The sequence below is a fragment of the Phalacrocorax aristotelis genome, chromosome 1, assembly GCF_949628215.1.
Source record: "Phalacrocorax aristotelis chromosome 1, bGulAri2.1, whole genome shotgun sequence".
Classification (NCBI taxonomy): domain Eukaryota; kingdom Metazoa; phylum Chordata; class Aves; order Suliformes; family Phalacrocoracidae; genus Phalacrocorax; species Phalacrocorax aristotelis.
The window spans coordinates 161,299,637-161,320,313 of NC_134276.1; the positions used below are offsets into that span (position 1 = coordinate 161,299,637).

A 20,677-nucleotide genomic window follows, 5' to 3' on the forward strand; every position below is an offset into this window, starting at 1 on the left:
GGACATGGGGGAAGAGATGTTTAGCGCATCTCTGACAAGCAAGAAGGATGCAGGTCACAATTTCTTCTTTTCCCTGCTGGTGGCACAGCTCATCCCCCTTCAGACCTGATCTTCCATCTCCCGCTGAGACATAACTCACTTAGAAATACCACCAAAATGCACAGTCCATGTGCTCTTAAACCTCAATGGAGAAGACATCCACAGAAGGGAGAAAGCCCAACTATCCCATTTCACAGAGGAGAAGCCTGAGGCTGAGAGGCTGAGAATGGTACCAAAATCCTACTGCTGCTTAGCAAAACTCTGAGCAGCAAGGTGCTCCTGCCTGGGCACCTCAGCACAAGCCACCTGAGCCTAGCAAGAGACCAGGCTCCATTTTGACATCTACTCTGCAGACATCTTGTCATCCCTTCAGTCAGGCCCTGCTTAACCCCAACAAGTCTCGTCTCGCCTTCACCAGCAGAGACACCTCCCTTCTCCTCCACAGGTCCTTGAATAGGTGCTTGTGCCTAGCCAAGTGCTCCCCAGCAGAGCCACCAAGTCTCGCCTGGAGGTCATGAGGTCCACTGATGCCACTGGTGATGCCTTACCCACCAGCAGGTTGCCCCTCATTGGCACTGATAGGGTCTTCTGCCCTGTGACCAGCAAGGGACAAAGAAATGAAGCACAATGCCAGAGGGATGCGGTGTCCCATGTATGGGCAGAAACCCTCCATGGTGCCACCAAGGACTACCTCCTCAAATTAACCTAGTGCCACCCCTTTACCCTGGTCTGATGCCATGACACTGATATGATGCTTGTCCTGACCCTGTAATGTTTGTCCTGACCCCATAACACCCATGTGCCCCATGCATCCTCCGAGGAGGCTGTTAACCTCTAACACTCAATGCAACACTACCCACAGTTCCTGGCATGACTGCCCACCCCCAGACCCCATTCCTGGTTGGCATTGCTACTTCACGGGCACTGGGGTCTTCCCAACCAACGTGGGATGGGGTGACTCCATGTGGTACATGAGCGGTCACACACACAGCAGTCAAATTTTTCCTTTGCTCCCTGGCTAGGCTCCCCTAACCAGGTTAGCCAGTGACCTGGGCTTCCCCCTTTCCCCAAATTCATTGAAGCAGGCACCCAGGAGCAGGAGGCAGCAAATGCTGGAAGACGGGAAATGGCACTGGGGAAGCGGGGGTGGGGGTGAGGGGGAGCGGCAGAGAAGTTCCTGAAGTTTTCTGTCCTGGATAGTTGGAATAAATCTCATTTTCTCTGGTCTCCTTGCCGAGGCAAGGATTGGCTCGACAGTGCTGCAGCCCGCCCTCCTCCTTCCCACGTCCCCTCCCCGCCAGCTTCGCTCCCTCTCTCCCGTGGCATCGGGTCGTCAGCCTGGGAGAGCCAGCCTTGGGGGGACAACCGTGGGAAAAGGGGGGGGCACGCCTCCCCTTTCTCCCCCCCTTCTCCGGAACACAGAGCCAGTAACTCTTGGAGAAAGTTGCACGGGCTCACGGGGAGCGTCTCCCAACTTTTCGGCCGGAGGACGGGAAAAAAAAATAATAACCCTGGTTCGGAAGAGGTAAATCCTGAAAGTTTTGATTCCTCAGTTTGTAGATCTGGGGCAAGGTGGGGGGTCGGGAGCAGAAGGAAAAGGGTGGAGAGGGTGGTAGGAGAGGGGAGAAGCGGTAGGGGTGGCAAGGCGATGGAGACAGGGAGGATGGCAAAAAAGAAAGGGAGAAGAAGGCAGGAATGCAACAGGAAACGGGTAAGGAAAGCAGGAGCGAGGAGAGGGGAGACAGGCTGGGGGGGAAGCCAGGAGAGAAAGGGTGTGAGGAGGGGTTCCCAAGGATGGGGGAAGGGGGCATGGCACCCCCCCCCGCCCCCACCCCACTGTGGATATCCCTCAAAGTCCTGCAGGCTCTCGGCACCTTGATTTTGGGAGTTTGGAGGAAAAAAGGGAGAACTTTTGGGCAACGGGGCAGGAAAAGGAGGCTGGAAACTGCCTGCTTTTGGAGCCCGGCTTCCATCCACATGCCAGTGTGTCTGCTTGGAAAAATACCCTCATTATATGGAGAGATATAACTATATATATATTAAAAAATATATAACTATATATATATATATAGCCGGCAGCACAGGAGTCGGACTCAGGCTTGTCTGCCTACTCCCCGGCACTGCTCCAGGGAAGCTGGAGGAGGCCCAGCCCAGCCAGCCAAGCCCCTTTCCCCCTTCCCCAAAAGCCTGTCCCCACTGGCTTTCCTGATCCCCAAGCAGTGACCCAACAGAGGAGCCTCTGCCTCCCTTCCTCCAGGGAAAGGGAGGTTTTTCAGCACTCAGGAAGGTTGGGAAAGCCTTCCTGACCGCCCACAGCCATTTCCACCCGCTCATCCCGCTGTTGAGACCACCCCAAATATCTCCTCGCCCTCTTTTGGAGTATGTCCCCTTCGGGGGGGGTTGTGTAAGGAGAGGAGGAGGGAAGAGGCTGCTTTCAGCAGCCCAGCCAACTAGACATCTGGATTATTTTCCCCCCCTTTCTGGTTTCCGCTCTTCCCAGCAAGCAGAACAGCTCTGGCCATTCCTGGCGAGTAGAAAACCAGTGGAAACCAGATGAACTCGGGGGGAAATGGGGGAGGCCAGGCTGGGAGGAGGAGGACTAGGTGCCAGAGATTGGTCTTTAAGGGCAGGGGGCTTCCCAGAGGAGGCAAGGAGGGAGCCAGGGATAGGAAGCCAGGGAAGGGGAGGTCAGGATGGGCTGTGGGCTCACCATGTTGGGGGCTGGTTAATGCGGCGGGCTGCCAGACAGAAGCAGCATCCAGACAGATGGGTGGCCAGACAGGGGGGTCGCCTTGCCCAGTGGAGGAAAGGAGAGCACATGGGTCACCCTTTGCCCGCAGAATCACGAGTTTCCCCAGCATGGAGGAGTCCACTTGGGCAGAGGGGAGGATTCAAAGGGGCACAGCTGGCAGGGAAACACAGCAGGGGCAGAGGGAAGGAGGAAAAAGGGGGAGATTGGAGGAAAAAAATGCCCAGCACGCCTGCCAGGAACCTGACATCCAGGTAGGGTTGGGCACCAGCTGCCTCCCTCCCTCTTCTCCCAATGCTTGCTGCCTGCCAGCAGGCAGGGAGAGCCTGAGGCCAGGAGGTGCTGGCTTGCGTCCCCGTGGTGGCCAAGGGACAAGGCGGGAGAAACACTTTCCTTTTCCCCTCTCCCTGCTCAATAGCTCTCCAGGCAGGGAACAAGGGGATGCTTTCCCTCTGCATCTCCCCTTTGCTTGCCTCCCCGCCCTGTCCCCAGGGTGATGCCAGCCCCAGTGCCCCGCAGGGGTCTGCAGGGCAGCTCTGCTGTGCGGGAGACCTGGGGGGGGGGGGGTCCACCCCTCAGAGCAGCCCTGCCTGGTGCTGCACACACTGAAGGACACAGTCCCCACTTTGGGTTTCTCAGGGGCTCCAACGTGCAGAGGGAAAGGGAAACTCAAGAGCTGTAACTCGCCTAATAACCTCTTCTGGGGTCATGTGCCTTCCTTGGGCACCCAGTGACAGCTCAAAAATGGGGTTTCATCTCTCTATGGTCCCAAGACCCCCATTATGCTGCAGGGACCACCCCAGTGGTTTCCTTGCACTCCAGGAGAGCCCTGACCCAGTGGCTATGGGTGGGCTTCTACCAGAGGACATTGCTCCCTAGTTGTCCTCCCACCCCAAATCTGCCACGTGCCTGGCCCATCCCAGGTGCAAGGCAGCACCACATGGCCTCTGCGAGCAGGAGGCAGACATGGGCTGCGTGAGCCAGGGGCCAGCAGGAAGGTAACCTGCCACCGTCCCTGCTGCCACCAGCTACTGCCACCCCGGGAGGCAGCCAATGGTGCTGGGAGCTGCCAGGGGAGGTTTGTTTTCCCTTCCCCAGGCAGTAACCCCTGGCAGATAAGAGGGGCCCCAGGTGAACAAACAAGGCCAGGGCAAGGCAAAAACACATGTAGCCAGCCAGGAAACAGCTTCAAGTCCAGGGCTGCCCCTTGCCAGAGACTTCACCACCCTGGCACTGCCTGACTGCTCCGAGGTGACCCGGGGACAAGCAGGGGAGGCAGGCAGCATGGCAGGGCAGGATGGATGGAGCTACAGAGCAATGGGGGTCCCAGCACACAGGGACCGAGGGATGTGAGGCTCCTGTGTTGCCTCTTGGTATGTTGCCCTCCACAGCTAGCCCTGCTGGAGGAACCCAGCTCCATCCTGTTCCCTGGCCCCTGAGTGGAGACTGAGCCAGGGGGGGACACGTCCCCAGGCGGGCACCCAGACCACTGATGTTCTGAGGTGCCCTGTGTCCCAGATCTTCTCCTTTCCCCAGCCGACCTCCTCCCTCTTGCCACAGACTCCAACAGGGATCTGCTGATCTGAGTGTCCTCCCTGTTGACTGGGGAGGTCATCGCCCTTGCCGTCATGAGCCTAGCCGCTGCCTCCCCATCCCCCAGTGCCTCCAGGACCTGCCTGAGTGCAGGGACGCATCCCGCCTTCTCCTCCGACCTCGAGCAATCACCTCCCTTGCCATGCCTCAGTTTCCCCTGCCTGCAAAGCAGCTGTCTTCCCTGCAATCCCAGCTCCCTGCTGCTCCGATATGTCTGGCCAGCACCTAAGGACCCAGCCAGAAGAGGACAAACAAACCAATATACAAATATTGCATTTTCCCTCCCCACCACCCCGCCTCCCCAAGAAGCATGCGGTCCCCAGGCCTCACCCGCTCCCCAGGGGTTCATCTGAATAGCAAAAAGAAGGGAGAGGTTTCTCACCCAGGAGCCGGGGCAGCCGGGCAGGGCACCTCTCTGGGAGGAGGGGCTGCCTGGGAGGGAAATCCTTAGCCTGCATTGCAGCATGGGTCTGGCAAAGCTGCTCTGCAGGCAGGGGAAACTGAGGCATGCCAAGGAAGGTCAGAGGGGTGAGGGAAAGCACGTGTTTTAGGGAAAAGCCTTTTACTTCCCCCCGCAAGAGGAGGGCCAGGCAAGGGGCACAGCCAGTAGCAACCTCCCCACCATTGCTCATGCATCACCTTCAGCCTCCTCAGCCAGTCCCAGGGGTACAGCCAACATGGTTGGGAAAATCCTCTCCAAGTGCTTCACCATTCCTCTTACCTTGTTTAGGTGACCGCCAAGGGGACCGAGGTGCTTGCCTTGCCAGCCCACCCCAAACTCCTGTCACCCACTGCCCCATCTGTGACCGGCTCCCACTCATCCAGAGGCAGCAGAAGACGGTGGATTAACTCCTAAGCCCGCAGCCAGACGCAGCTTCCAGTGACCTCCGCAGCACCAGAGGTGACCCCAGACACCCCCGGGGGACACCTCCACACTGCCACCATCCTTACCACAGGAGATGTACCCACTGTGGGTGATCTAATGAGTACAACATAGTGCAGCAAAGCAGGGGGACAGGCTGAAAGCCACCTGCTGAAAGCCAAGGTGACATGAGCCATTCCCCCAGGAGCATTGGAGCAGGAGCAATGGGGAGGCTGGGGATGTGACAGGCCACCCCAGTGCTGGAAGCCCGGTGAGGGCTGGTTTTTAGGGCTTTTTCAAAGGCAGGGGCAAGGTGAGGGGTGCAACATGAGCCTGGGGAAGCTGCCAGTGCTCAGCTGGGTGTCGGGGTCCCATGGCAAGCGGCGGCTGAAGTCAGAGCTGACGCCAGACATGATCAGCCCACCGCTGGGGGACTTTCGGCACACTATGCACGTGGGACGTGGCGGAGATGTCTTCGGGGACACCTCTTTCCTCAGCAACCATGGTGGGACTGACACAGCCAAAGCTAACAACTTCTTCACCCGGACACTGCGGCACGTCCGCCGGACACCGCTGAGGAGCCGGGGCGGTAGGGGACAAGCAGGAGCATCACCCGCCCCCCCAGCTGTCTCGCCGATCATCAAGAATGCCATCTCACTCCCACAGCTCAACGAGGGGATGTATGACGGCAATGGTAGCCGGGGCTTGACCAGCAAGTTCTCCTTCAAAAGCGCCTCCAACAGCTTCTCCAAAACGCACCAGGCCTATGGTGAGTGAAGCACAGGGCAAAGGCTGGCGTCCAGGCACGGCACCCCCTCTGCAACCCTTCTCCATTGCTTCATGCCTCAGTTTCCCCACTGAGGGACTTTAGGCTCTCAGCAGATACAGAACATTTAAGAGTCCCCAGTCCTGGTAATCAATGCGAGGAGATAACCCTAACCTTGCTTTCAACCTTGAGGTTGCTCCTGCTCCTTGCTCCTGACCTTGGAGGGTCTCCTCCCAGGGTGCCCCCAAAGTGGAGCATGGATGATTTCTCCTCCTCTCCCTCCCCCATAGCCCCACACAGCTGGCAACCTGTGTGGAGTAGTTGTAAGGGGGTGACCCCCATCTCTCATCAGCCCTATGCCTTTCCCAAGATGGTGCTGGGACAGCAGGGCAATGCCCACACCAAGGCTGCATGGTCAAGGAGACCCATGGCATGGCCTTCCCCACCTCCATGCAGATGCTCTAACCCTGTCCCTAGCTGTGCCAACCCATCCATCTCCATGTGCTCCTCGAGAGACTCCATCTCCCCCTTCCCCATTGTGCCCACGTCCCTCCCTGCCGGCAGGGATCCGGCAGGGATCCAGGAGGGACCTTTGGGGAAGAGTTGTGGGAAGAATAGGACAGGACAGCTGGGTGGCTTTTCTCGGGCCTCACAGCACTGGGCTGCGGTCCAACTTTTCCCCAGGGAGGGAGGTCTGGAGCAGAGGTTTTCGGGGCCGGAGGGATCTGGGGGGCCTGCAGCAGCCGGGAGAAGTGGCTGAGCTCAGAGGGAAGGCAAGCTGAAGCAATGCTGCCATCTCCTGGTCCTACCTGCCTGGCTCAGCCCCCACCAGCATCTTACCAAGCCCAGAGCCCACCTGGAGACCCTCCATGGTAACTCTGGATGTTGGTGATGTCCACACAGACACTGGCCTGTCCTTTAGAGGCCAGCGCCACTGACAGGAGTGTGACCCGCGCCACTTCGGTGGCAGCATCCCTTGTCCTCTGCAGATGCAAAGCAGGCTTCCTTCCACATAGCTGTGCCCTCCCTCACCATCCGTTCTCCCTCACAGGGCTGGAGTCCGGGTTTTGCACCATCCCTCGTGTCCCTCGCTTGGAAAAGGCCCAAGAAAGCCCCTTCCCTGGGGAAGCAGAGCTAAAGCGCTCGGACTCCCTGCTCTCCTTCCGCCTGGACCTGGGGCCCTCCCTGATGAGCGAGCTCCTCCAGGTGATGAGCTTCACTGAAACCAATGGGAGCGAGGTGGGGGAAGATGGCCTAGACCTTCCGAGTGGTGAGGGGACCAAGGACGGGGTCCCTCCAGCATCGGATGCATCCCATGGAGAGGACACAGCAATGTCCAGTTTCTGGGACCGCTCTGGGCAGAGCAGCCTGTCGGGGGCCAGCTCACTGCCAGGACTGTCAGTCCATGCCAACGGAGAGGCACATGCCATTGAGGGTGCTGGAGAGGACCCTGCCTGGGCTTCGGGGCTGGGGGCAGCACCCAGAGGGATGCCATGGCAGGGGCACTGGAATGACTGCACCATCGAGGCGGGAGAGTTTGACCGGGCAGCCCAGGTCCTGGCCCGCCATTATGGTGGGACCAGCACCCCACGGAGCTCAGAGAAGGGTGAGGGTCCCCGGCAGGCCCGGACGCAGACCATGTGGGAGAGCCCCAGCAGCAGCTCATGGCGGTCGCAAGTGACAGGGGAGAGCCAGTCCCCTGACGCCACCTGGAACCGAGGAGAGGAGCAGGAGGAGGAGGAGGGAGAGGAGGAGGAGGAGGAGGCCAAGCTGTCCAGCCTGCAGGAGGGGTATGCTGGTGCCCGGGGGAGACACAGCAATTCCTTCGAGTATGCAAATGAGGAGGAGGAGGAGGATGAAGTCAAGGTGTGAATGGCCATCCCTCCCATCATGGCCCCCCACCAGAGGCACCGGTGTCAGGGTCTTCACCCTCCTTCCCATCTCCCACCCTCAGGTGCCAGCATTACTGGCAGACCCAGTGGGCAACCTCCTTGCCAAGCCGGGGCACTGGGGGGCAGCAGGGGCAGGAGGAGAGTCCATCTCCTGGGGGGCTCCCCGAGACTGGGCCAGCTTGCTAAGGGGGGCTGGTGAGGGCTGTGCATCACAGCGCTGGGCACCTCAGCCCTTCCCCAGCCTTACTGCTGTTAGATGCCAAAGGGCCATTCCCATGTACCAAAGAAACTCCAAACCTCTTCCCAACCCATCCCGTTCCTCCTGGCATCCTCTCTCCCATCCCTCAGCCTGGCCCTGCTGGCATGTCTAGGGATGTGCCCCAGCCACCCTCTGCACTGGCATGGGTGCCCTGCCAGAGATATTCCTACTGATAGCTCTGGGATGTAGGGGACTGGGGTCTCCCCAGCTCCAGCTGATGTGAGACCCTCCTGAATAGCACATATATCTACCAGGAGAGGTCAGCTGTGGGCTCATGGGGCAGGCAAGCTTACAGAGCTGGGCTTTCTTTTTTTTCCTCAAGAAAAAAAAAAAAAAAAAACAACCCAAAAGCCATAAGCTCAGCACTAAGGAGGTGAGAGCAGACACAGAGATAATTGCAGAAGTCTTTCCACTTGCCTTGTGCTGCTGAGCATCACTTAGGACATCTTTTCTGACCCACATCCCACTGCAGTAGGGAGGGAAGAAATTTCTTGGCTGGCTGGAGGCAGAGGCAGGGTTGTCAGGGCACTAAAGTCTGCAGCTTGGGCCCTAAAAATCCCTTCCCCTTGCCTTGGAATAAGGAGACTCCCTCTGCATCCACTCAGTCTGTGCCACCTCTTCCCCATTCTTGCCCTCTTTCCCCATCCCACACGCACGCACCCCTCTTTCCAGTGTGCCCCTTCCCAGGGGTATGCATGGAGGACAGATAATGCCCCTCACCAAGTGGCCCCAAGTGACATGGCCGCCCTGGAACAAGCTGCCCCCCACGCTGCCCTGCGTGCAAACAGGCCCTCACAGAAGCGCCTTTGTGCTGTGGCGTGGAGCCGAGATGCTCGGGGGCTGAGGTCACAGGAGAGACCCTCACAGGACCCCCCTTGTTCTCCAGGACAGGAGGGGGTGTGCAGTGGGGGGAGATTCTGGACCATGGCTGCAGGGCTCCGCTCCCACACGGCTCACCCGCCGCCTGGCTGCTTCTGGCACAGAGCTCTTCTGAGCAGAATAAAGAAGCTCTGGCGTGCATGCATGTTGTACGTGGGAGTGCCACTCGCAGTCAGGCCATCGAAGTTATGGGTAAGCTGATCTCCCCAGCCTCCCCAAGCAGCTGCCTCGCACCAGCCAGCAGCAGCAAGCCGGGGCAGGCAGCAGCTTCAAGGTGTCCCCACCTCTGGCCACTAGCACCCAGCAGGATCAGCCTTCGCCACTCCTGCTCCCTCTGGGATGGGGACCCTGGCTCTCAGGATGAGGTCCCCCTGTCCTCCGCTTCCCAGACCATAACACAAGCTCCAGACCAAAGACCCACATCCATGGAATATCCTTTCTGCCTCCACTCTGTATCCCATGCACTTATTATTGCCCTTATTAAAGCAGTTTTGATACTAACTTCTCTTCCAGTGCCTCCCCTCAGCTGCAGCGACCTTATCATATTCCTTGCTATGTCTGCCAGTGCCCCAGCCAGAAAATCCCACCCTCCCCACTCTTAGCAGGATTTTCCAGCACCTCTGAGATCCCTGGATTAACTCGCCCAGTACTTTGCTACTCACGGTGGCTGACACACAAAGCAACGTCCTATCTACCCAGCCCCACACAGCACACAGGAGCGTACAAAGCCTCTTCTCCAGCCTGGCAACAATTCACTTGCAGCCTGAAGCAGATCAGTACCCTTCCCAAAGCTGGCTTGGCTACAGCCCTTCCAGCCCCTGGTGCTGCCTGAGTGCTCAGGCAGCAGCAAGTCCCATGGGTTGGGCAGCAAGGAAGTGGAGAAGGAGGACAGGGGCCCTGTCACCTTGCCTCGGACCCAGCTCTCCGTAATATGCTTTTCTATTCTGCTCTCCTCCCACCCAGCCTAAAGAGCCCTGATGTTTGCTGTCATACATCGGTCTCACTTAAGGCTGGTGAGACACTTTTTAATTAGAGCAGCAGCAGCATCTGATAATCAGCACTAATTGCCTGTAGTCCTCTGTGAGGGACACAGACTGGGAAGTACTGAGCCACCTAACCCAGCCCAAGCCTTGTCCTCCCTCCCCACTGCCTTCCCCGCGTCACTTTCACTGAGTAGGGTTCGGTGCGGAAATGTCAGAGTAATGGGTAACCCAGCTGGAATGTGCCAGCAAATAAGTGAGATAATGGGTAAGTCAGAGGAGATAACTCCTTATCGCTGGCAGGAATGCTGGCTCAGGGGCACGCTGCTGCCTTCCCCGTGACACCACTTCACATGGTACCACTCCTGCAAGAGGGCAAGGTACCACTTCCTCCTGCCCGCTGGCTGTAATAGCATCCAAGAGGAACTCGTCAAAGCCATGCCCTGAGGTTCCCAAACCTAACATTTAATTATGCGATTTTGTGGCACCAAATGTCACATCACTCATGTCAATACTTTTCTTCCCCTTTCTCCTACTGTCCCTCCCTCCCTCCCAAAAACTCAGGTGCAGGAAGAAGTGGTGCATTGTGAAGAGACTACACAACCATTCCCTGAGCAATCACATAATATCCTTGCCCTCCTGAACCCCACCTACAGCCTGCTTTGCCCTACCTACTATCTGTTCAACCCCACAACCTTGTCTGAGAAGCACCTGGCATTATCTGGGAGTTATTTCCATCCAACAGGGTTCCTTTCCTGTTGGTGGAAAAACCTTGGGCTTTGTCAGTGTCTTACACTGAGCCACAGAGCCAGAGATCTCACAGAAGCCAAAGCAGCTGGAGCAAGCAGTCTCCCACTGCTTGAGTTTTTATTAGAGCTAAGAAGCCGCACCCATTACTCCAGCTTGAAGGAGGTGACCCTGAAGTCTCCCTTGACACTCAAGTAGCTGATCTTGCTGTAGGAGTGCCGGTTGGGGAATTCCACTTCATGCCCATCTGGTAGTTTCACTCGGAATTTGTCTGCCATCATTTCAACGATGATCTGGGAGAAGAGAGGGGAGGAAGGGCAGGAATTGGGGACAAGGAGAGGATTAGGAGGCGAGCATCCAGGCGAAAGGCCTGACTGTGTTACACATGAGGGTCAGTCCTGGTCCCTACAGCCTTAAGCAAGGTGCTGGGGGTTGAGCTGAGCGTCGTGTAGGAAATAAGCAGTTGATACAGAATCATAGAACCATTAAGGTTGGAAAAGACCTCTAGGATCATCAAGTCCATCTGTCAACCCAACACTACCATGGGTCTGAGCTGGTATCTAGTCTATGATCTGGGGACCAGATCTCTCCTGGGGCTGTTTCAACTACTCAGATTGTAAACTTAGAGCTGTTAAACCCAAGTGTGTCTTTATCCACAACATGGCTTAGATCTGCTCTGAACAGGGCAGAATAAACCTGACACACTAATGCTCTCAGCAGCTTATGGGGACCTGGGAAAAAGGAGCTTCGCTGATAAACACACGCAAGCAGACAGGTCAAGAACGCATTACTGATCATTGCAAATTAAAGGGATCGTTCCCCAAAGCCATCACCTTGCCACCCCTTCCCCAAGAGCCAGCCATGACTGAGGAAACAAGCTGCTTCTCCACAGCAATAGGAAGCAGACTGCTCTTAAATGCAGCCCCATTAAACGTCTCAGGACATCAGATAGGGTAAGACAGCAACTAGGACAGCATCCCTGGCAAGAGGAGAGGGAGGACAGATTGGCAGTGTGGATCCAGGAGTAGTGAGGACAGAAGAGCTGAAGGAGAGGTTTTTGGACATTGCTTCAAACTCTGGGTTGCTTTAAAGCCTGTCAGCCTTAAGGCATAAGAAGGAATTAGGGAGAGAAACAAGGTAGAGAGCAGCAAGATCCTGCTTCTTGGGGTCCCCCTTTACCTTCATACATGCCCTTGGTTCACTCACCTGCTGAGCAGGTATGGGGGGCAGGAAGCACTTACAAAGCCTGCAACAGACAGGGCTCACGCAAAGTTCCCAGAGGAAGTGCTGGGGTTTTGAAGGAGGGGTGGAAATGGCAATCAAGACCAAAAACCCAGAGGATGAGCAGCTGATGGGAGGCAGCAGGAGGCATTGCATGGGAGGACTAGGAGGACTAGGGTACGGGAGTCTGCTAACCAGGGGCTTTCCACCACCACACACACCTCCTACAATCTCACACCAGCACAGACACCTCACCTTGACAATGGAGCCCTTGGAGAAACAGAAGTGGTTATCACGCTGCTCTGCCTGCCAGGCTTTGGAGCACTTGGAGTTGCAGACAATGACAGACTCATTGAAGCGGGGATTGAAGTGAAATCCCAGATCCGAGGAGCTACTGCCGAGATTGATGCTGAAGCTGAGAGTGAACAGGAGGAAGGTCAGCTGCACAGGCAGGACAGGGTCTTGGAAGACCTGAGATCCAACACATGGCTCTGCACCCAATTCCTCCATCAGCGTTGTAGGTGCTTAATGCCTCCCCTTTCCTCATTCTGCTCAGGAACCAGGGGAGTTTGCATGGTGATGGCGTAGGGGCTCCCCTAACACTGAGCTATGCTCACATTTTCGAACCTAGTGACTCTGGAAACCACATCCCTCTGCAGCCCACCTTCAGTCCTGGCAAGTCCAGGTAGTTTCTTTGTACTTACTTGTCAGCATCATCAGATATCTTGCCCTTGACCTTCAGGATATCCCCAGTCTTCATATCCAGGTTGAAGATTTCAAATTTTTCCTAAGGGAGAGAGAAAAATAGTCTGCGGGGTTCCTTCAGCCATTCATCCCCTGCCACCACAAGTGAGAGGGTGCTGCTTGGCAAAGGTGCCCCAGCCAGGAGAACATCTCATGCTCTCAGCTGGTGTTCCTCTCATGCTCCATGCTGGAGGTCTTGCATGGTCTTCTTGCATGAGGGAAGAGTGGGCTGAGTGAAGCCATCAAGCAAGAAAAGACATCAGAGAGGGGAGATGAAAACAGGCCTGTCCTCAGCAGCAAAAAAGGACAGCATGACAGCAGAGTTACAAAGAGGGTTAAAGCAGAGGGGGACAGCCTAGGATTTGGTGGGCAGCATTGCCTGCAGCCCAAGAAATCCAAGTGGTGAGAATGGAGATAACTGTGGCTTGCCAGTCCCTCGCTCAGCCTTGCTGAGCTGGGGACCCTGGGTGACAGAGGACAGGAGCAGCAGGCCTTACAGACATCTTTCTCAGAGGGCAGAATAACCAGGAAGCAAGTCACCAGCAGTTTAGCTCAGAAATGCTTTGCACAGAGGACCTTACATCCCTAGACTTCCTTGTGGCTTACACATTAACAGCACCTCCGCCTCTGGAAGGCCCCACCAACAGCTATTAAGCCAGGAGACTTTGATCCATTAGGGACTTCAGGAAATTTAACCAATTCCCAGCCTCCCCAGTAGGCTCCCAGTGGAGGGTCCACCACACACAGCCCTTAGGGGTGCTACTCCAGTCACCACATAGGACAAGCATCTTCCCAGCTGGCCATGGAAGTGTGAGACCACCATGTTCACTTCTTTTCTGTGTGTAGCAGCTCAGCCAAAAGAAGCATCCCAGCTCCTTCCTTTTGTGGCAGGGAGCAGCCCCCAAAATCCACACCAGCACACCAAAATGGTCCCCACCATCCCTCCCCATGCTGCTCTGAGGAAGTACTCCAAGGGGCTCAGAGGAGAGGACAGCCGACAGATCCCCTTTACATGACACAAGTTATTCATTACATGAATTTTGGGGTTGTCCTGTGCAGGGGCAGTAGTTGGACTCGACGATCCTTGCAGGTCCCTTCCAACTCAGGACATTCTATGATTCATTCTGTGAACAGTCCTTTGCAGGAGGGGCATGAGTGGCCTTTTAGCTCCTTCCCTTCTCGTGGCTCTAGATGCAGCCCCAGCTGCGTGGATTGCACTAGCAATACATGGGAGCTCTCTGCAGCCTCCTACCCAAGCTCCATCAAGATGTAAACCTTTTAGCTCAAGGAGCCTTGCACATCAGGTTCAATAGCCCCATCCTCCCTAACTCTGAGACACAGGAATGTTGTCCTCAGAGGGGAGCATCACCCCTGCTGTCTTCTTCCCAGGTAAGAGCCACAAGCCAGTAGACAGTGCCCCAGATTTAGTTGAACAAATCGTTGGTGTTTTGTCAGGCTCCAGAGGTCAGTGGGAAAGCAAGAAGGAGGAGGAGGCCAAGGCTCAGGAGACCAGCAGTCCCTCAGCCCCCCTCCCGATCCCTGCGGTGAGCAGCTGAATGCAGTCATCCTGCTGCTGCACAGCCAGCTGGGAGACAGCTTCTGCCCTTCCCCAAAACCTCCTGAATAAAGCAGAGATAAGTGCTGATAAGCACTCCATCCTGGGAGGTGTTTCCTCTTAGCAGAGGGTCATAACGCCCAGCAGGCTTGGGAACTTTGTTTGCTGTTGAGGTCACCGAAGTTGTTGGTAAAACTTCCTGGGGATGAGCACGGAGCCAGCAGAAGCAGGTGCTGGGCATGGTTGTTTCTGCAATTGGGTCTGTTTCCCATCACACTGCTGTGTCCCACCCGCACACATCTTCATGTCACTCTGCTCCCCCACAGCCATCCTAGGGAGAACACAGAGCCCAGAGCCCCCCTCTCAAAATACCAGAGCATCCCACTGGCTGTGAGAGGTTTCTCTTTCCAGCATCTCACATTGTGCCTTTGCATGGACAAGGGCAGTACAAAGACAATGTTTGCATAGCCATCATCAGGATTACTTGCCTGAACTCACTTTAAGCCAGCGGGGAAGAACAAACACTTCTAGGGCTCAAGATATTACATCCCAAGACAGACCCTAAACTCGCTCAGGAATATCCTGTCATACATGGCTGGCCAAAGTGATACAGGAATGTTGTGGCAGAGACAAGACCCAGGTGCCAGGCCAGCAACATAGAAGAGCCTTCCCCCCACTTCCCACACAGACCAGACAGAAACATCACTCTCACTGGGATTTATCCATCGATTCCACTGGCAGAGCATGAGGCTGCCCAGGTGGGAGAGCAGCATGTGTCTGAGGGATGGGGAAAACTACCCGCACAGAGAGTTATGTGTGGAGCCGCAAGTACCACAGATGTGAGAACATGCAGGGAGGGAAATGGGCCGGAAAGAGGCATGAACTGCTCAGAGAGGGGCTGTGAGATTTTATCGAGATAACATTAACCCCCCTCTTATAATGCTCAGCAGGGTTGTTCGCCCCCCACCCTTTTTATTTGCCACTGGGAACAATAGTGGGAAACCAGACAGCAACTCCGCCAGTGTTGGCAACTTCCTTCATCTGCAGAGCTGAGTCTCTGCACGGTCAGACACCAGCCCTGTGCAGATGGCCTCCCTCATGCAGGGCTGTGTGCTCCCCACAGAGGAAGGGGATGAGACTTTAGGGACCACAGAAGAGCCGAATTCTCTAGTGCAATTGGAGGTGGTGACTGGGGTGTGCGAAAGGAGGGTGAAGGGGACAGGTTGATACTTCCCTGTAGACACTGGAAAGCAGAAAGCCTGAGGAAATGGTGATATGATGGGAACATAAATCCTAAAGACAGAGGAAATCCGGCTAAAGGGCATCTGCAAAGAAGGTGGAGGGTCTGTGCAGTGGTTATATAAGCAATGGTTATGGCAGCTGGCAGCCACTGGTGCAAGGGCTCCAGGAACCCTTCACCTCCCAGGGAGCTGATCCTATAATAGGGTATCTGCCTGGGAGTGCCTCTCCAGGGTCCCATATAGATGTTCATCCTGGCCAGAGGGCAGTTAGCCTGTACTGGTGTGGGACGCCCATGCTCACACCACTGGCACCGGAGGAGGCTTTGCTGTATTCCCAGAGGGTGCCTTGGGACAGCAGCAGACACCCAACAAGCAGTCACTGTTGCAAGGGTGGGGGCCATGCCAGATCCAATGGCAAGGTGAGCTTCCAACAGGGAGCAGGAAGGCCTGCAAGTTTGCATGGAGAAAACAAAAAAAAAACCCCACCCTGTTTTAAGAAGGGAAGAGACCACTGCAATTACATCGGCTTTCAGCCAGAAGGGTGGCAGGGCAGGCCCTCTAGCAGGGTGCTTTCACCCCTTGAAACATGGCAGCTCCATTTGCAGAGGTCCCATAAGGTAGGTTTTGGGGTTAACACTCCTTCCCAACCTTCCTGCTAGTCCTGGGGAGATCTCAGGCCACCCACAGCACCCAGGGGATCTCAGGACCCTCAGGGAGGTGTCAGACAGCAGGACCTCATGTACCATAGCCTAAAGTCGCCACCTACCACAGGGCACCCACACAGCTGTTGAGAACAGACTGAATGCCACCCTCCCCAGCAGGCTGCCAAGATTCTCAGCAGCATCATTGCTGGCAGCAGTATTTATTTTGTCTTCTTACTCAGGCAGGAGATAAGCCAGCTAGATGTGAAGCCCTGAGGAAAACCACAGGCTTCCCCACTTCCCAGCCAAGGTAACCCAACTGCCCTAGCTGTGAGAGGTTTCTCAGGGGCTTTTGTGGCAGGGACAGCCCCTAAAATAACACCAGCACTCCAAAACGGTCCCCATCATCCCTCCCAATGGTGCTCTGAGGAAGGGCTTCAAGGGGCTCGGAGTATAGGACAGCCAACACGTCCCTTTAGATGACACAGTCTATGAATAGTCCCTCACAGGAGTCATATGGGTCTTCACCAGGTGTGATGCTCAGTCCAAAAGAGGGAGAGGAAGGCGAGGTGGCCATGCCGGCTGCAGGAATACCTCAAACCAAGCCCTGTGAGAAGAGGCAAAAGAACCCCTTAGCACCCTAACAAAAGGCTGTGGTTTCAGCTTGGCGCCAATTAGTGGCACCAGAGGAGGACATCGTGGGGGGAAAAGGCGCCTGTCCCATTTTGCACTCAAGGCACCAGGGAGCCTGTGCTGTGGCCCAGGGATCGGCATCTGCTCAAGGCAAAGGGAGCTGGAGAGAGCAACCGTGCATTCTTTCTCTGAGTAGCAGCTGCTCACTCTGCTATTATTTCCTACTGCTTCATATAATTTGTACTCCACAGCAAGCTATTGTCCCTTTCCACTGGCTATTTATTTCCTTGAATAGCCTCTGGGGAAGGATTTCAGTGCAGGAGTAAAGAAAAAAGAAAAACTCCACACAATAAATATCGAGCAGTGACCTGATTTAAACTGTGTTCTCTGACCTCATCTGGGCCCTGGTTGCGGTTCCTCCCGGCAGTTGCGACTAAGCCACATTTCTGACTTGGTTCCCCCCTTTTATGAAGCCTGGCGAGGAATGCTCCCTGTCTTAGAGGGCTGTAGGGTGGATTTCAAGAAGCTGAGCTCTGGATTTTCAGAGGCCAGCGCTCAGGACAAGACAAAGAAGAGGCTTCCATCACCTCCCAGTGGAGCTGCTCAGTTCTTCTCCTGCCAGTCACAAAAATTCCCAGATAGGTTTGACAGGACTGGTTTCCCCTTTAGTTGAGAGATGTTGGTTTGCCTCTCAGCAGATAGTGCTGCAACCTTCACCCAACTGATCCCTAAGCTCTGAAAGCCAGCCAGCTTCCTAATGGAGGAGGACCAAGAGAACAAAAAAGTACTTACCTCAGCCAAACACTGAGGTAAGTAGGAGACTGGATAAGCAGGTCTGCGGATCTGGAGGGCGTGCACAGGAAAGGATTGTCCAGGAGATGCAGGAGAAGCCAAAGTGATGATGAACACAAGGAAACTGGTGCCCATGAGCACTAGCCTCCTGCCCAAGAGGTTAACCAGAGTGGGCGGCTCCTCCAGGGAAGGTATTGAAGTCTCCACATTCTGGTCAACTGAAATGAAAAGGAACAAAGGACTGGAGGTGAATCTCCTGCCACCCCTTAACCCCAGCTCCCTGACAGTGCATCATCCAGAGTCCCTGTGGGAAGTATGGAAGCAGCATCCATGCTCTGAACCTGGGGACAAGGGATTAGAGGCCATCAGCCTCTGGTAGGTTCTCCACCAGCGTCACCCCACATCATCTGTAGGGAGCAATTTCTCTTCCTTATGATGTTGGGAATAAGGAGGAGGAAGGACAAAGCTATCTGAAGGGCTAAAATGTGGAAAAAACCCCACCTTTCTTCAGGGCTAGGGGCAGCAGTGAAGGGAACCTGCACCAAGGAGTGGGGCAGTTCAAGAACACAGGGGAGAGGTGTAGCCTCAGACTCCATCTCTCTCCCTACCCTATCAGAAAGGCAGTGGTACCACAGTGTCTGGCATCTCCCATCTCCATGAGAAGTTCAAATGCACTCTCTGATGGATGGTTTCCATCCCCAGGGCCAAGTTATGTCCTTATACCTTTGCAGGGGGTATCTCTCTTGCGCAGCTCTCAAGTCTGTGGTGACACTTTTGTGTGCTATGAGTTGTGCACAGAGAGCGGAGGAACGTAGTTCATGTGCACGGGAGCTGGCTTATAAGGCATCAGGGCCATTTCATCAATGCAAACAGATGAGTCACATCTTAAGGGTCCTCAGCTTGCCTGAGAGCAGGAGAATGAAGCGAACTGGCAAAGGGTGGGGAAGAAAAGTCAGAGGACTGGTTACCTGCCACCCAGTTCCATTTCCAGCCTTCATTTCTCTAATTCTTTCCCTCATGCGGGCATGCCAGAAATGTGGGTTGTGGGAAAGGCTTTCAGAAACATGCCTGGAGATAAAAATGCACTTGCATTGAAAGCTTCCCTACTGGCAAAGAGAAGATCCATAGAAGGCTCATGGCTTCCTGCTCTCCTGGACTTTTGGGATCTCCCAGCTTTACCCAGACTTCCTGGATGAGATATTATTAGCTTAATGGGAAAAGGGTCTTCCAAAAAGCTGTCCACAAAGGATCAGCGCCATGAGGTCTTATGCTCCACTTGCATCTTACACCAAAAGATTAAGATCTCCAACAGCTTTATCTTTCCATTGAGTAAGGAAGATGGCAGCCCCCTCATTCTGCACATGGGGAAACTGAGGCACAGATACCTAAGTTCACATCCAAAAAACCCTCTTCTTGTTTAGATTCTCATCTTAAAGCTCCCATGGACAGATTTTAAAAAATATTTTTTTTTTAAATCTACCTTTGCAAACCTGTCCTAGAAGCTAAAAGGAAGCTGGGCTCCCTTGGCTAATGCAGCTCGAGTATCAGAGAGGCTGATCTCTCACCACACCATCTACTATCAGTAGGAGGTACTGAGGCATTCAGTGCCTCTGAAAAAAATTAGCCCTTGGGTGGGTCCAATTAAGTCCGAAAACCAGAGGCATTAAAAAATGAACTGACACCTTCCAAGAGTGGAAGCCAGGGGACTTCCGAGATGCCCCAAGCCCAACTCCCCTGACTTCAAGGGGACCATTTCCCACAACAAAAACAGCATGAGGCCAGCTGGCTGGAACTCAAATAAGCAAAAAAGAAACGCAGTGTTGCACCATACACAAAAGGTCCATGGGGACCTCCTTCCATTGAGCTCCAAGCAGCCATCCTGGATTCAACCCCACAGGACAGTAAGGGCATGCAGCAAGAGTGACTGCTGAGTCCCCACGCGCAGCGGTCCATCCCGCACAGGCAGAACAAGGCTGCTGGCACTGCACGACTCGCTTTGAGTGTGTTTCTCACGGGCTCCAGCCCTGAGCCCAGGCGGGTTGGGCAACTCTGAGGACTTGCAGGAATCCTTCAGACAAGCAGAATCTGTCTGAGTCACACGCACGAGGCTCAATGCCAAGGGTGGCTCATCCACTGGAAAAAAAAAAAAAAAGAGAGAAAGAAATGCTAAGGGAGAAATAGCAAGTTTTGAAAAGCCACAAGAATTAACAGCTCATAGGCTGGAAAAAAGGGGAGCAAAAAAACCATGTCTGTTCTCCCATGCTCACGTCCCTAAAGCCAAGTATCCTCCGTCCCCACCAGGGAGCAGCAAGCCACCTTACCACCCATTAGCTTTGAGAGGGTCTGAAGGGGCGTCCCACCCTGGATCTAAGGCCATGGCTGAGGTCTGCAGAGGAAGGGGTTGTCAAGTCAAAACTATCTGTTGCTCCAAAATCAGCCTGAACAAACTCCCTTTGATGTCCCTGCAAAATGAAACAGTAAAAACCAAACCAGATGGAAATGGGAAAGAAAAGCTGCCAAAGAAAAGGGAATCCAAATTCCGAAATGACTGCTTCAGTGCAGGAAATGGGCATCTAAAGAGGGAACTGCAGGCATCTGAAGGAGACCTAAGAAAAGACCAGGCCCACACAACCAACTCTCCCTGATCCTCTCCTCCCTGCTTCCAGAGGGAAGGGCACCAGAAATACATGAACCCGTGGACCTTCAGAGTGAGCCACAGGTCAAAAAGCTGAGCCTGCCCTGCTGCAGGAGCTCCAAGGACAACCAAAGTACAGAGGAGGTCCCAGCTCTCACCGGCACAAGGAGTGCTAAATTACTTTTTCCCTGCTTCCCAGTGAGGACCTACAGCCACAGCCTTGCTTAGAGTGGCCACCAGGGTGAAGGAGCTTTTGAAGCCAGCACTTCAGCCTGCTGGATCTCAGCACTGCCCGGAGATGTTTCTTCTCCACACAGTACCGCAGGGAGCAGGGCAGCAGCTGCTTGCAGCTGCTCTGCACTGCTGGGACACCTCATCTCCCTTTCCAGCACTATACTGGGTACTAAGGGACACCCCATGCAATTGAGGACACCCTGTTTTGCCGACCA

At 55.0% G+C, this 20,677-nt stretch overlaps 2 protein-coding genes across 3 annotated transcripts; one reads left to right on the top strand and one right to left on the bottom strand.

Annotated features, from left to right (window-relative positions):
• The first annotated feature begins 1,347 nt into the window (after window positions 1–1,347).
• On the top strand, window positions 1,348–9,540 carry CDC42EP1 (CDC42 effector protein 1). The gene is made up of 3 exons (XM_075076714.1): window positions 1,348–1,564; window positions 5,112–6,012; window positions 7,061–9,540. Exons 2-3 carry the CDS (start codon window positions 5,571–5,573, stop codon window positions 7,879–7,881), a joined length of 1,263 nt encoding a protein of 420 aa, XP_074932815.1. The 5' UTR covers window positions 1,348–1,564; window positions 5,112–5,570; the 3' UTR covers window positions 7,882–9,540.
• Window positions 9,541–10,834: 1,294 nt separating this feature from the next.
• On the bottom strand, window positions 10,835–13,314 carry LGALS2 (galectin 2). Of its 2 annotated transcripts, none has more exons than XM_075076722.1 (4): window positions 13,229–13,314; window positions 12,692–12,774; window positions 12,243–12,402; window positions 10,835–11,059 (listed from the first exon to the last, which is right to left on the bottom strand). In XM_075076722.1, the coding sequence occupies exons 1-4, from the start codon at window positions 13,232–13,234 to the stop codon at window positions 10,913–10,915; spliced, it is 396 nt and encodes a 131-aa protein (XP_074932823.1). In that variant the 5' UTR covers window positions 13,235–13,314; the 3' UTR covers window positions 10,835–10,912. The 2 variants fall into 2 exon arrangements, with proteins under 2 accessions (XP_074932823.1, XP_074932833.1); XM_075076732.1 differs by lacking the exon at window positions 13,229–13,314 and adding an exon at window positions 12,865–12,954.
• Window positions 13,315–20,677: the final 7,363 nt, after the last annotated feature.